Here is a 14764-nt window from a genome sequence, read left to right as displayed (position 1 = left end):
GGGGCATATTCCACGACAGTGCAATTGTCGCCCTTCTTTAATCTGTGACCTATTCGTTGCCATTTCCGTCTTCCGATCAAAATGCATACGAGTGCCAGACCAGCGTACCTTGATGATATGATGCAGATCGACGTTGACGACAGCTTGATCGGTACTTTCGATGCTCTGCCCATTAATGCAAATTGGCAGAGTGCTATGACCTGTTTGACTGATACCAACTCTACTTGCCTTTCTTTTCAAATCCGGAGCCATTTGGCAAAGGTCCATGACCCGGTCATCAGCGTAGTAGAGTTGTGTGAGGCAAGATGCCATCGCCCATTGAATTCCTCCACGTCTTCGGGACAAAGCAGCATGAAGAATGTCACCGATAACAAGGAGAAATAATATCGGTGACAAGGTGAAACCCCGGCGGACTGCCCTTTGAACCTCTAAATCTCCTGAGGTAACACCTCGGTGTAGCACGCGACATTTTGCTTTATCATATGTTGCTCTGATAATATCTATTAGTTTTTCCGGAATGTCCCTCCTATGTAGAGCACGCCAGATATACTCCCTGTTCACACTATCGAAAGATTTCTCGAAATCGATAATAATAATGAGGGCCTTGAAGTGTGTTAGAGCACTTCATTCAAGACCGTAACGGTACACTACAGTACACTGTAGGAGGCAATGTGATCAGCATTGCGCTCGCCCGAGATTATTACCCTGATTTGACTCAGGTACTCATTCACAGCTGAGTCGATTGGTGTCCGACGTCAAGTCACGATACAAATCCCATTGTCACCGGCGAGATTTGAACCGCGGCCTTTCGTATGACAAACCAGTGCTCTAACCACTGAGCTATTCGAACACACATTCTCGAAATCGATGAAGACGATTATTGTAGCTGTTATCCTTGGAGATACCCCTCCAATTGTCACAGTCAAAACAGGTGCCCTTTAAAATCTTAGATTATCTCCTTCTTCCATTTCCTAGGAAATTTCTCGGCTTCTCAAGATTTTGGTACGAGTGAAAGCAGCAGATCAGCAGTAACAGCAGGTGTAGTGATAAATAACTCTGCGGGGAGATCGTCAAGCTCAGCCGCTTTACTTTGTCTGAGTGCATTGACGGCGGAAATGTTTTTTTTTCTGTTTGGAGGAACAGTTCGCATTCGCATGTTACGGTGACTATCCGTTTCATCCACATGAGAATTAACTTCCCCCGGTGTGATACGGATAAGAATCGTGGGGAGGTGTTCTTTCCATCTCTTAAGTTGCTCGTCATCATGGTCACTGTTCACACGTCGTTCACAAAACCACCAAAATATTGGCAACTATAGGCAAGCTCTTTCGTGATGTGGTATACACTTCTGAATTCATTGCGTTGTTCGGGATCTTCCGCTTCCCTAACTAGCGCAATAGCAAATTCCCTTTTGTTATGTCACAAACTACGTTGAACCTCCCGGAATTCGCACGCTATCGGAGTTCGCCCACCATGGGTTACAGCGGCCAATAGAGTCTTCGACCTCTTCCGTTTAGCGGTCCGCTTCCACGATTCTGTAGTCAGCCGGATCTTATGATGCACCTGCACGTGGTCGACGATCTGCGGGAAAATAACATATTTGATGGCAGCCCAATGTTCAGCGATATTCTGAGGAGAGTTACTCAATGTATCTGCTGTCCGATCAGCAAGATAGCTCTCCCGCTGTCTAGCAACAGTTGGTTCATACAAGCGGTCGATGCTGAATTTAGAGGGTCGCAGTTCTCCAATAATAATAATCGTTGGTGCAACAATCCATATTGGATTAGGGTCTGTGTGTGTCAGAGCCCTTCATTCAAGACACTACAGTACACTGTAGGAGGCAATGTAATCAGCACTGCGTTCGCCCGAGATTTTTACCCTGATTTCGTTCAGGCACTCATTCGCAGCTGAGTCGACTGGTACCCGACATCTAGTCACGATAACAAATCCCTCTCCAACCAGTAAGATTTGAACCGCGGTCTTCCGCTACGACAACCCAATGCTCTAACCACTTGAGTTCTCCAATCCTGCGAGAAGTGGCGGATGCACCACACAAGCGAACGTAAGCAACCATCAGATGGTGATCCCTTTGGAGGGCGATTTTAGTAATTCTCTTGTTACGCTCATTCAGGAGATAACTCCTAAATCTACTGCTGATCGCGAAGTGGTCGATCTGATTGCTCGTACGGCATCGCCGTCGGTCAGTTGTAACCAACCATGCAGTAGAACCCACTGTCTCAAGATGGTCGACGAGTGGGTCGCCCCAAGAGCACTTGGCGTAGAACAGGAGAAGATGAATGCGGGTATCTCGGGAAGTTCTGGAAAGAGACGAAGCCTATTTTTATTTAATCGGTTGAAAACTGGAGGCGCAAAATTTTCGCCCAATTCAAAATACCTAATTTCGAAAAAACGTGTTCAAAGTTGTGAGTGTTAAAATTTTAATGAAAATTATATTTTACTTCTAATCTAATGTCTGGGCCATGTATATAGAAGATCTTCAGAAGGAACGCTCTGATGCCCTTAATCTGATGCTCTATGGGCTTCTCTAGCTTCTTCAAAGAGGGAAGGCTCAAACTGCAATATACACGTGGTGTCAGCTTCTGGGCATTAGATATAGCAATGAAATCCCATTTTAATACGAAGTTGATTGAACTTTGAAGAATTTCTGTAAGGGGAATCTTCCCCATTATCTTTATGATTCTTTCTGGAAACCGATCTTTACAGTTGTTTCTATGAGTTAGAGACGGAGGCGTCTGGATCCTTCCCTTGTTTAGTGGTAGTCACCATTCTGTGGACCATGGCATTGTATACAAGATTTTCTGCTGGAAATCAAACTATTCGGTACTGCCGGTTTTTTCGTGAATTATAAATGTCATATGCAATCCTTCCATCAAACCCGCATTATTTTTAGATCTAGTTCCTCTTTGTTATTCCGTCTCCATGGTAAACTGTGTGTCTGGTTTCTCAAGAGCTCTGCCTATTTCTTTTCTCTTGGCAATCACTAATGTATCATCTACATACATGTACCTGCCATTTCCACCTCGTTCTCGTCCGTGATTATTACTCTGATTTGACAGCCTACCGCTCTGATCACTGAGATATCCGGGCATTTTTTAGATATATGGACACCATAATTTCGTCATTTCATAATCTTTTGATGATTTCTCTGCTGTTTTTCATCGATCGCTTTCATGTCTCTTCACTGTGTTCGAGACGTATTTTTTGGTTGGTGGAGTTTATTGCTGTAATTGTTTCCCATTTTATTTGGGTAGTGACGTTTTTGCGATCCTTAGGTGTGAGGTCATTATCAATTGTAAGAAATCACTACACCGCATCAGTCGCGGTGTGAGCCCTGAATGTGTTAAGTACATCAAAATGGAAAAAGAACTTTTGCATAGCGATCACCTGCATGAATAAGGCCACCGGGTTTGATGCTGTCCCCGTGGAATTGTTCATCGTAGTCGCATCAGTTTCTGCAGAGCTGTTACTTTCACTTTTCCGAAAATCCTGGGAATTTGAGATCTTTCTCAAGGAGTAGAAGAAGCGGATGAAATGGGGGCTAAAAATGCATTCAAATTATTTCCTGCCTGTCGTAAAAGACGACTGAAAGGTATAAAAAACTGTGGATTAGGTACTTGCAAATTTCGAATCTTATATGCTAACGTCAACTGCACCTTGGATAATGACTGATATGACTGCGACCTTTGGCTATAAAAAAGGGTTTATGCTTTGAGAGCATTGAAGGTGTTGATAAATGTGTATATCTATCTGGTCTTGTTTCTGCTGACGGCGACATCGAACTTGATGACCTTCAATATAAGCTAAAACATATTTCAGTAAATCGGTAATGATGGTGCTAGGCGTGATTGATGCGCTATGCCCCAATTAGGGGTAAATGACCGCCATATAATCCCCATACACAGTATATTTTTTTCTAAAAATGCAATCGTGTTTGGAGTAATACGATTATTAAAAAATTTCGAAAGGTAGAATTTGCATATCTTATTAAAGCTTTTTTTTCGTGGAGCTGTATTCTTCACGCATTTCTCAATGTACCTTATGCACGGGATGACCCCCTTAAGTGAACTTCTGAATACTTGTTGTCTAATGCTCAACTCTCACTGTTAAGTCAGATACTATCGCAAGTGATTGGTGCAATCACTTCATGCTATACTTTAAAAGAAGAACGGTCTACAACATGTTCGGATGAAAACTATGCTAAAGTGTTAATTTTCGACAGGTTCGCTGCTTTTGAAACTGTTGTGGCTGCTTATTTGTCCAAATGCATTAACTTTGTTCATTTGGGAAGCCGTTCAACTAAAAAGGCGTGTTCGATGATCATTTGTCCTTAGATCTTTGGTCAATACTATTTGATACGAACATATATCCCTTTAAAAATGAAAAGTAGGACGAAGACGGCTACAGTTTCGTACCAGGGCAGAGGCAACTCATCAGACGCTGCCTCAATATAAATTTAAGGGGACTTTTTGTAGTCAATTTTTTTTTGTTTACTAGGTTGACAGGATATAATCTCAAGAATAATCTCTCAAAATTTTAAGTTGATATTTGCAGCAGTTTTTTTTTTGTGAAGGCAAATCTGGAAATTTCATACAAGGAAACCCAAAACACTACATTTTTCACATGAATTGTGTTTGTGGCACCACGTTTTTCTGGACACTTTTTGAGATTTCTCGGCCATTTATTATTCGATTTGCTTGATTCTTTTTCTCTGTATTAAGACGTGATAAGGTTTCGCTCGCAAACATCTTCTGAAACTTTGAACGCGATTATCTCGAAAACACGTTTCCCAAAACTTCTCCACATAATGGCCTGAGTTAGGATTTCGGAGATTCGTTGACATTAAGTTCTTTTTTTCGATGTTTTAGATAAAAATGATAGATAATTGATGATTAGATAAGGGGGGCGATTTTGGAATTTAATTTTTTCAAAGTTGTCACAACTCTATTTTTTAACCGACCGTCGGGTACTTCCCCCATTGCAACTGGAATGCCCTCGATCTATTTCATCTATTTTCAGGACAATTTTGTGTAAATATGTATGTGGAATGTCATTGTATCCAAATTCTGTTTAAAGAAGTGACATTAAAAAGTTGAGTTTTTGAATTTCAATATCTTTATCGACCAGCGGTCTCTCCATCTGATTTAAAAATGCATAGGAACGCTCATAGTTGTCCATTATTTCCGTTTTTAGTGGGTAATTGTTGATGTGCTTAAAAGCAACATTTCTATAGTAACACATATAGTAAATCCTGGCATTACGCACATACCACGGAACGTAGCTACGACACACAATATAATAATAATAATAATAATAATCGTTGGCGCAACAATCCATATTGGATCTAGGCCTTGAAGTGTGTTAGAGCACTTCATTCAAGACCGTAACGGTACACTACAGTAGACTGTAGGAGGCAATGTGGTCAGCATTGCGCTCGCCCGAGATTATTACCCTGATTTGACTCAGGTACTCATTCACAGCTGAGTCGACTGGTATCCGACGTCAAATCACGATACAAATTCCACTGTCACCAGTGAGATTTGAACCGCGAACTTCCGTACGGTAGCCTAATGCTCTAACCACTCAGCTACCCGGACACACGACACACAATATGCTTCCTTAAAAAGTCTCTATAGTTTTCTTTTGAGGCTACATCTCCATATTATATCACTGCGCATACGAATCGAATTCAGAATTGAATTTTAAATTAATGTGTTATTGTTTTTCAGACGCTCTGAGTTGCGTACGATGATCTGTTTATGGCATGAAGTTAGTTTCCTTAGTTTTTTTTTCAATTTTGTGCTTTATTTAAGTATGACGTCTGAACGATGAATTAACCTCTGTAGACTTTCAGTAGACCCCCGAATATTGAGCTTAGGATATGATCAGAGGAAATATTTGAATTAAATTATGTGGAGTGAATCTTCTGCGGGGGGCTATGCTGCTCAAACGAATTTTACAATGATTAGGAACACTTGCTGGTATTCGGATGGTGTAATGGTTAGAGCCCTAGGCTGTCCCAACAAAAAGCCATCGCACCAAAGCGTCTATTCGATCGAAGATCTGGTTTCAATCCTTACCACAACAGGATGTGGAGCATTGCTTGTCGCATGCTGTTAAAAGTTGCGTCTAGTAATTTGATAGATTAATTGAAGTTCCTGATAAGCCTCTACGCGTTCAGCATTCTTTGAGGATATTGCATGGTCTGGTTCGTAGGATTCTTTCGTTTAGTAGCTACCTTATTAAATCACTCTTATCATGAGGTAGCGGCGTTCGATTAACATAGGGTCAATGTGGTTGAAGCTATCCACGTAATCTTGCGGATATCCTTAAACACAAAAAAAACCAGTAACTTAGGTATTTTTCAATAATTTCAATGAACAGTGTCTTGCGGTAGAGACGAAGATGTGTTGGAATAGTAGCATTACACGTGTTGATTACATCCGAAATGAGGATATCCGCGATCGATATGGGGTTGCACCGATCGTGGAAAACTGCGAGAGATGCGTCTTCGATGGTATGATCACGGAATTCGCGCTAACGAGAATTCACTTGCTAAGATTGGTCTGAACATCGAAGTCGATGGCAAGCGTCGAAAAAGCTGGCCGAAACAGCGGTGGCTTGATAAGTTGGATGGGGATTTAAAAGCCTCTCGATTGCATCCAGATCAGGCACTTGATAGAACCAAATCTTGAAACCGATCACGATGATCCGACCCCGCTTGTGAACGGAAAAAGGCTGAAGAAAAATTAGAATGTTCATTCAAATTTAATGCACGATTGTGTTACGAATTTTCGTGCCAAGTTCCTCAGGGTAGAAACAAGGAAAAAAATTGGAAACAATCCAGATTCAGTTTGATTAAATTAATATTGATATTCAACTTAATATGCATTTGCTATTGCTTAGAAGATCAATCAAGCTACTGAATGATTTGCAGCATTTAACTTTATCATATCAGCTTTTCTAACATGTTTAATCATTTTATTATTGTTTTATCAGTAAAGCTCTCGTTATCTTCTACTTATGTTGTTTGTCGTCCGGCGTTTTTTGGGGGAAATAAAAGTTTCTGTTCTAGTTATAAAATAGAAAAAGAGAACTTAATATAAAGCAGTTTTTCACTGGGAAATTGTAGTTCCAGCCTTAACCCTTGGTAAGCCCTTTAAAAAATCAGAAACCGGAGTTTTAATCACCGTCAACATAAAGAAGTAATGTTACCTTGTTAACTTGTTATGTTTTTGACTTTGTTCAGGTACCAACACCCAGGGCACTGCAACACGTAAACGTGTATAAATACCTACAGAATAGAAAAGAAATACACTATTAGCTCTTAGTCTAGAGGTATGTCACGAGTGAATATTAAACCTGTTTTTGAAAAATTGGCCGACGGGATTTACTCGAAATTTGTTTGGGAAAGAACACTCAATATAACAACGAGTTTTATAACAAAACGCTTTGGGCGATCATTCCCAAACAAATATTTACGGGTAAGGAAGTCTTGGAATTGCGTATGCCTTCTTTACTAGCCGTGTTCAATCAAGAATGGATAACTCTGTTAAAAATTCTAGACATAATGTTTTTGCCCAATTGTCTTTAAATCCCAATTGGCTTTAATCCGTACCAAAAGATGGAGGAGGAAGGATTGTAATGGTCGAAAAAGCTATGACGGTAGAAGCCGGTCCAAAAAAGTTACACAGCAAGAAAAGGAGCATTTTTTAGCTCTTTTCAAGAATTCGTGATTATTGATATTTTTTTTTTTTTTTTTTGATTTTTAAGATGTGGTAAATGTCATGTAAGAAACCTTCCTTTTCAACATGCTGTTTGTTTTTTTTTCTTTCGATGTGCCATTTCTGAGATTAATTCTCTGCAATGGGACAATGCATTTTTGAAGAGCCCAACTTTCAACGCCCTCTTTATTTTTTTCGAACAATGATTAAACAAAATCCCTTTTCAGTACCCTTGAAGGCTAAAGTAATGATTAGTAAAAAGTTCCATTGTCATATGTAATCAAATAGCTGAAAAAAACAAATTTGAATTTTGTGTAATTTTTACTACTTTTCGCGGTACTAGTACCTTAAGGGGCTCAACTACTCTGTTTACCTAAAAAAGGCAGTTTTTGGAAATTTAAAAAAAAAATAATGCATCGAATATTTTGAATTTTTGAGGGTATATTTTTGGATAAATAATGTGTACATGGTAAAATTTCGGAAAGAAAATATTCAACCCCAATACTAAAATTTGAAACGACTGTAAAGCTTACAAAAATTTATTTATTTAATCAAAATAGGTTCCAGTCGATTCAACACACTTCTCCCAGCGAGATTCAAGACCATGTATGCCAGTTTCGTAGCAGTCCAACTGTCGAGTGTTGATAAATTCATAAAGGGCAATTTTGACAGGCTCTTCGTTTCTAAATTGTTTTTTCCCCAAAAAATGATCCAAATGCTTAAAAAAGTGGTAGTCGATTGGCGAAAAGTCCGATGAATATGGTGGATGAGGCAGAGTCTCATACTGCAATTCTTTCAACTTTTGAACCGTTGTTCTGAACACATGAGGTCGTGCGTTGTCGTGAAGGAGTATCACACCATCTCTGTTGACCAATCTCGACCGTTGAATACTTAATTTTTGGTGCATTTCCTCGAGTTGGGCACAGTATTTCTGTGCATTTATCGTTTCTCCAGGTGCCAAAAAAGAATAGTGGATAACTCCAGCTGTAGACCACCAAACCGTCACCATATCCTTCTTCGGATAGAGGATCGGTTTCGACATATGCTTCGGTGGCTCATCAGCGTCTAGCCATTGTGCTGATCGGCGACGATTGTCGTATAATATCCTCTTTTCGTCACATGTCACTTGGTAGTGCCATCCCCACGTACTCGAGGAGGGCGATCAGACCCGAGTCTACAAGGGACTCATCTGAAGTGGCTCTTGCCACGAAGCCTCCGGAGGTTATCGGGTACCATGGGAATCGGGATGGCCCTCTGAGAGCATATGTTTCAGGAGAATTCCTGGAGCCTTGCATCCACTGGTGTGAATGCTGAGCCTGCACTCAGTATAAACCAGTACCGCTGTGCCAGTCATGGCATTTTTCGAACACCGCCGTGTGGTTTGTTCGCTTACCGTATCAGCTCCGAATGTACTGTTAACGTTCTTGGTCGCCTCCGCTGCTTCTTGACCGAGTTTGAACTCATACAGAAAAAGTGTACGTTCTTGGCTCTTTTCCATCCTTTTTTCCTTTCTATTCGCTGTTATCATAACGATGGTCAAAACTGAAATGACTCCTTGATTAAATGTAGGAGTATTTATACTTCATTATCCGACATCAACAGTGCCAACTGGTGGTGGTTTGATACAGCAAAATGGCAACTAACTTGACTTGATTGCCAAATCGGCCATTTCATGTGCAACAACCTAATATCTGCGATCTCCGGAGCCACCAAAAAAACTTCCCCCATTGCTGCAGTGATTGTGACGTTCACAGTGCGTGAAATCAAAAAAATAAAAAAGTTCGTTAAACGGGAAGGTAATCTCTATACAGGGTATCCCGTTTATGATGATACAAATTTTAATGATAGTACTATTTGTTTGAGGAAAATTGGTGCATGGAATGGCTACTCTATCTTTTACCGTTACAGAATTATAGTCTTTTTCGTGAATATTGTTAAAAAGCGTGACCTTCACCACAAAATCACAATTTCTACTTCCTCAATCTAGATTGGATACCATTTTCAGAAACTACATAAAATTCTTATAAATGGATAATTTTTCAATTCACTTCGAAGATATAACTGTTCAAATTTTAAAGAAATTTCAAAATCGATTTTTTATCTAAATTTCAATATGCATTATTGTAACAGTACTTAACTCCGCCCTGCTATTAACATAGTATGCTGGTCCCCAGCCTCACGGTCTCAGATTGAATCTAGACAAAACTGAATTTTTGACGACCGATCCCCATGAAACAGGCATAATTACTGTCAGCGGCAGTGATCTGCCCAGAACTGAGCGATTTAAATACATCGGATCAAACGCTATCAGCCAATGGAGAACTGCGTTATGAAATTGCTTCACGCATTTACGCAATCTGGATGAAGTGGCGTTCCACAACTGGTGTTCTAAAAGTTACCGCAATGTCATCCGTCCTGTCGCCCTCTATGGTTCTGAGTGTTGGCCAACTATAAAAGACAATGAACGGCGTCTTGCGGCAATGGAGACGAAGATGTTGCGTTGGACTAGTGGCGTGACACGTTTTGATCACATCCGAAATGAGGATATTCGTGATCGCATCGTTCGATGGTGTGGTCACATATTTCGTGCTAAAGAGAATTCACTTGCCAAGATTGGTCTGAACATCAAAGTTGATGGTAAACGACCAAAAGTTTGGCCGAAACAACGGTGGCTTGATACGCCGGATGGGGATTTAAAAGCCTCGCGATTGCATCCGGATCAGGCATTCGATAAAGCCAAATGGCGAAACCGATCATGACGAGCCGACCCCGCTTGTGAACGGGACAAAGGCTGAAGAAAAAGAAGACTATTGTAACGGTACTTTAAACTTAAAAATCTGCAAAGCTGATAAAAGTTGCATGATTATGTTAGCTTTCAAATAACATGCAAAAATGAGGAGTTTAATTATGGAAAATTTAGGAATGGAAGAAAAAGTGATCTTGATATGGAGCAGAATCACTTAAATATGATAGTTCAAGTGTTTTGGCGCGTTAATTTGACATTCCTCGCATTTAAAACTACCATATTTAAGGGATTTTGCCTCATATCAAAACCAGTATTTTCTTGCAATTAATGGGTAATATTCCTAAATTTTTCATAATTAAGACCATCGTTTTTACATGTTATTTGAAAGCTAACGTAATGATTTTGAAACTTCTTTAAAATTAAATAGTTATACATATCTTCGAGGTGATGATGACCAACAAAAAGAAAAAAAAGTAAGTGGATCAGAAATAGTGAGGAAACAGAAAATGCCAGGAATCTGTTCGAAAGTGGGGGTGCACGTATCCTTGCAACAAACACAAAGCACTAACTTCTTGAAAACGAAGTGATCCTTACACTGAGGAAACTTAACAGCTCTCAGAGAAACAGGTGAAAATCAAGTCTACACTGGTGTCAAATTTTTTTTCACAGATGAGTCGTCTTTTTGGCTATCCCCCAACGGTGAAACATGTAATTTCTTGAATGTGGGAAGCGGCGCCAAAATTTTGCGCAGTCTGCCCTGTGTCCTGGGAACACCGTGATCGAAGCGCATTAAAAAAATATGAAATTCCTTGAGAAACTTACAAAATCGTTTAAAAAAAAAAATGAATTTGCTTCGGAAAAGGGTGAATTTGATTGGAAAAGTTATAAATTTGACTGAAAAACTATGTTACGGGACAGTTATGCGAATGAAATATTGATTTAATTTCTTATGCCGTAATTATTTTCGTTAGTGTCTATTTATATGAAATTATCGGTCAATTTTTTTTTAACTCTATGCATTCAAGTAGGCGTCCGATAAAAGTTGAACCGATAACTCGGGAATAGATAAACCATGCGAAATATATTCGATTAATCATTCCAATAAATTCCGATATCGTCAAATCGTAAGCGCAAATAAGAAATCAATTATCAATTTAACCTTTACTATAATATTTGATGTGATTGTCACATTAATGCTTACCAGAAGTCTTTATGCCGGCGGCAATACCGCTTATGCTCGAAATATATCTGCTGCACTTATGGACAGTTGCTAAGTGCAATTTTGTGAATTGTCAATCATCTTAATTATAATTTTTTAGTTCCTATTTTAAGTATAATTCAAAACAATTTTTATTGTAATCATCAAAAAGACTATACTGTAAAGTGTGTGAAGTTGTAAGCATGAGTTTTTATCAGTGCGCGATTATGAAACTTTCGAGTTTTGAATAAGAGTTTTATTTTGAGATTGTCAAACTGCCACAAATATTTCTATAATCTGGGCAAAATACATTCCTCGTGAATCACTAGGAACTTGAAATCATTTTCTACAATTATTCATTTTATTTTTCAGATTGACCTAAAATCCTACAAAATGGGACGAACGCCATTTATACTGTTACTCTTCGGATTATTTTGCATAAGTACTTCACAGGGACAAATAAGTGAAAGGCTACCTCTCCTTCAAAATCCCTGCGTTACGAAAACCACATGCCGTGATTGTATACAGACACCAAGCTGTGCCTGGTGTATGGATCCAGATTTTGGTGATAAGCCACGTTGTTTCGATCCATCATATTTCACGAGCACATGTCCCGAGGCGTTCACATGGAATCCCGATAATGAGCAGTCAATATATATGAATCGACTGTTGAGTCGGGCTGGGGCTAAATCTGGCGGTGGTCAGTGGGAATCAGGTTCATCGTATGAATACAGTGCATCAGGTAGTAGCAGCTTTAGTTCATCATCGCGTGGAGCACATGGCAGTGCAGCTTCCGGGGCGGCAGCAGGAGCTGGAGCAGCAAGCGGAAGTGGCAGCATCGTACAAATTGCACCACAGCGTGTTGGGCTCAAGCTGAGAATAAGTATGAATTTGGCTCCAAATGAGTTTTCTTTCTTCTCCCTACGTCTAAACGCCGGAAAAGGCACTTCATAATGTTTCCTTCTGTACAATTTCCAGATGAAAAACATCGTCTCACAATGCAATACTCCCAAGCTGAAGACTATCCAGTTGATTTATACTACCTTATGGACTTATCGAAATCCATGGAAGACGACAAAGAGAAATTATCGAAACTTGGTGATTTGCTCTCCGACACCATGCGAAATATCACATCGAACTTCCGACTCGGTTTTGGATCATTTGTAGACAAAGTGCTGATGCCTTACGTGTCGACGGTTCCTAAAAAGTGAGTCTTTATTTGATAGTGCCTTATAAACTCAAAACTTTTCAACTAGCATTTACTTTTTGAATCTTTTTCAAAATTATACTTTGCGATAGATAATAATTCAACTAGATTCTAGACTATTTACCATTTTGGAGAAATTCATATGATTTTTTTCCTCTTGTTATTTTTTTGGTATTTTATTTCGATTGATGAATTATAGGTTGCTACATCCATGTGAAGGCTGTGAAGCCCCGTACGGTTTTCGAAATCATATGCCACTCAATACAAACACAAAATCATTTTCCGTAAGAATTTTAATTTCTCATTGAATCAATGGATAGATATTAAAGTTAAAGTTAATTTGGATCGTAATTTATACATCGGAGAAACTGGCAAATGGCTTTTTGGCTCTATTGTATTTGTTCTTAATGTTGTTTTTTGTATCATACGTATAAATTGTTTATTTCTTTCTGTATGTGATGCCTGCTACTATATATTCGTTCTGTCCTCTCTTTCTATCTATTATATATATTTTTGTAAGTAGCTATCGGCAAGCAAATATCTTTCATTGGATATCTTTAAAAAGTGCATATTTGAGAAATCTCGAGAATGCCTCTATTGGAATGCTTCACTGATGCATTATCTTTTGGTATTATCGTCTCAATTTGGTTTTGTTCATAGAAGCTATGGTATTTTCATCATTTTGGTTTTCAGCGGGTAGTCGGAATCGACGCGACTGAATGATTATCTTCATACATTGCATCAGCATTATTTTAATATATTTTTATGTTTATAATACTTAGTTTGTAATTTACATTACTACATTTAGATTCGGCATTAAATCAAAAAATAAATTTTCTCATGTCATAGCTTGCGCGAGCCTTGTCCAGGCTGTGCTGCACCTTATGGCTTCCACAATGTCATGGCTTTAAGCATGGATACATATCGATTTTCTGTAAGTTTAAGTGTATCATAAAAGTGACGTTATAATATCACTTTCGTCACCATTATCTGAGTGATGTGTACGCTATTGTCGTTTTATTTTTAATAGTTCACAAAAAAATTACGTTCCCTAGATTCGTACTCAAACACTAATGAAGTGAAAATTATCAACAAACCCGAAAACTAATGTTGACCATTTGATTTTAAAAGGACTTTAATCATATTTAATCCTTAGCTTCCGAAGTCTAGTCCTAATATTTTCAACTGACTTGATAATACCAAACAATTACTAAACCCAATCCCGAATTTTCACTTAATAATTAGGAAATAATTATTGTAAATATGTAATTTTTTGACCAGCTACCTATTGTACCTCCCCTGCCGGTTTGCTAATATATAAAAATATTCAAAGCCTCTCCCGACAGATGGTTATCGACACTTTTTTGATGATTATCTTTCAGTTGTAGGTGTCTTAGTTACACAGTATCGATTATATACATGCTGACCTGAAATACGATCATATCAAAATTGAAAACCGAATTCCGTGGATGCCTGTACTGTTTTGCATTCATCAATCGGTTCGATTCTTTTCTTTGGAGTTGCAGATTTCTGCTTTCACCGTAAATCTTCAAGCAGCGTAAAAGGATGCGGTTTCTTATTTGAATCACTTCGAAGTTGATGTCCAGCTAACCAATTCAACAAATGAAATCCAGAGAGTGCCCTTTATTGTTGAATTTCCAGAAGAATTATGCGTTCTTATTCTGGTTTCTCGCTCTATATATTTCAAAATTGTAAAATTTGACGCAACAACAGTTCGACATGTTTGACAATTGTTTTCTTTTCAAAGAATGACATTGATTTAATTCTAAAAGAAAACTGCAGAAGAGACCATGTCTCCCTATTGAGTGTCATCGCCATGCTATTCTTCCAAATTCTACAGAAGGGTTCTG

General features: G+C 38.8%; 1 protein-coding gene across 4 annotated transcripts in view; it reads left to right on the top strand.

Annotated features, from left to right (window-relative positions):
* Window positions 1-14764, top strand: part of LOC119656668 (integrin beta-PS) — a 39830-nt gene that overhangs the window by 2164 nt on the left and 22902 nt on the right. For 3 of the 4 annotated variants that reach the window (XM_038063146.1, XM_038063148.1, XM_038063147.1), the window contains exons 2-4: window positions 12059-12569; window positions 12665-12893; window positions 13093-13177. In XM_038063146.1, coding sequence (XP_037919074.1) covers window positions 12080-12569; window positions 12665-12893; window positions 13093-13177 — 804 coding nt within the window. In that variant the 5' untranslated portion in view covers window positions 12059-12079. Of the gene's footprint in view, window positions 1-12058; window positions 12570-12664; window positions 12894-13092; window positions 13178-13742; window positions 13828-14764 lie in introns of all 4 variants that reach the window. The other variant, XM_038063149.1, reaches the window with a different exon arrangement.

This window comes from Hermetia illucens, chromosome 5 (assembly GCF_905115235.1).
Source record: "Hermetia illucens chromosome 5, iHerIll2.2.curated.20191125, whole genome shotgun sequence".
NCBI lineage: Eukaryota > Metazoa > Arthropoda > Insecta > Diptera > Stratiomyidae > Hermetia > Hermetia illucens.
The sequence above is the reverse complement of the archived record's forward strand: the minus strand, read 5'-3'. Positions and strand labels throughout refer to the sequence as shown.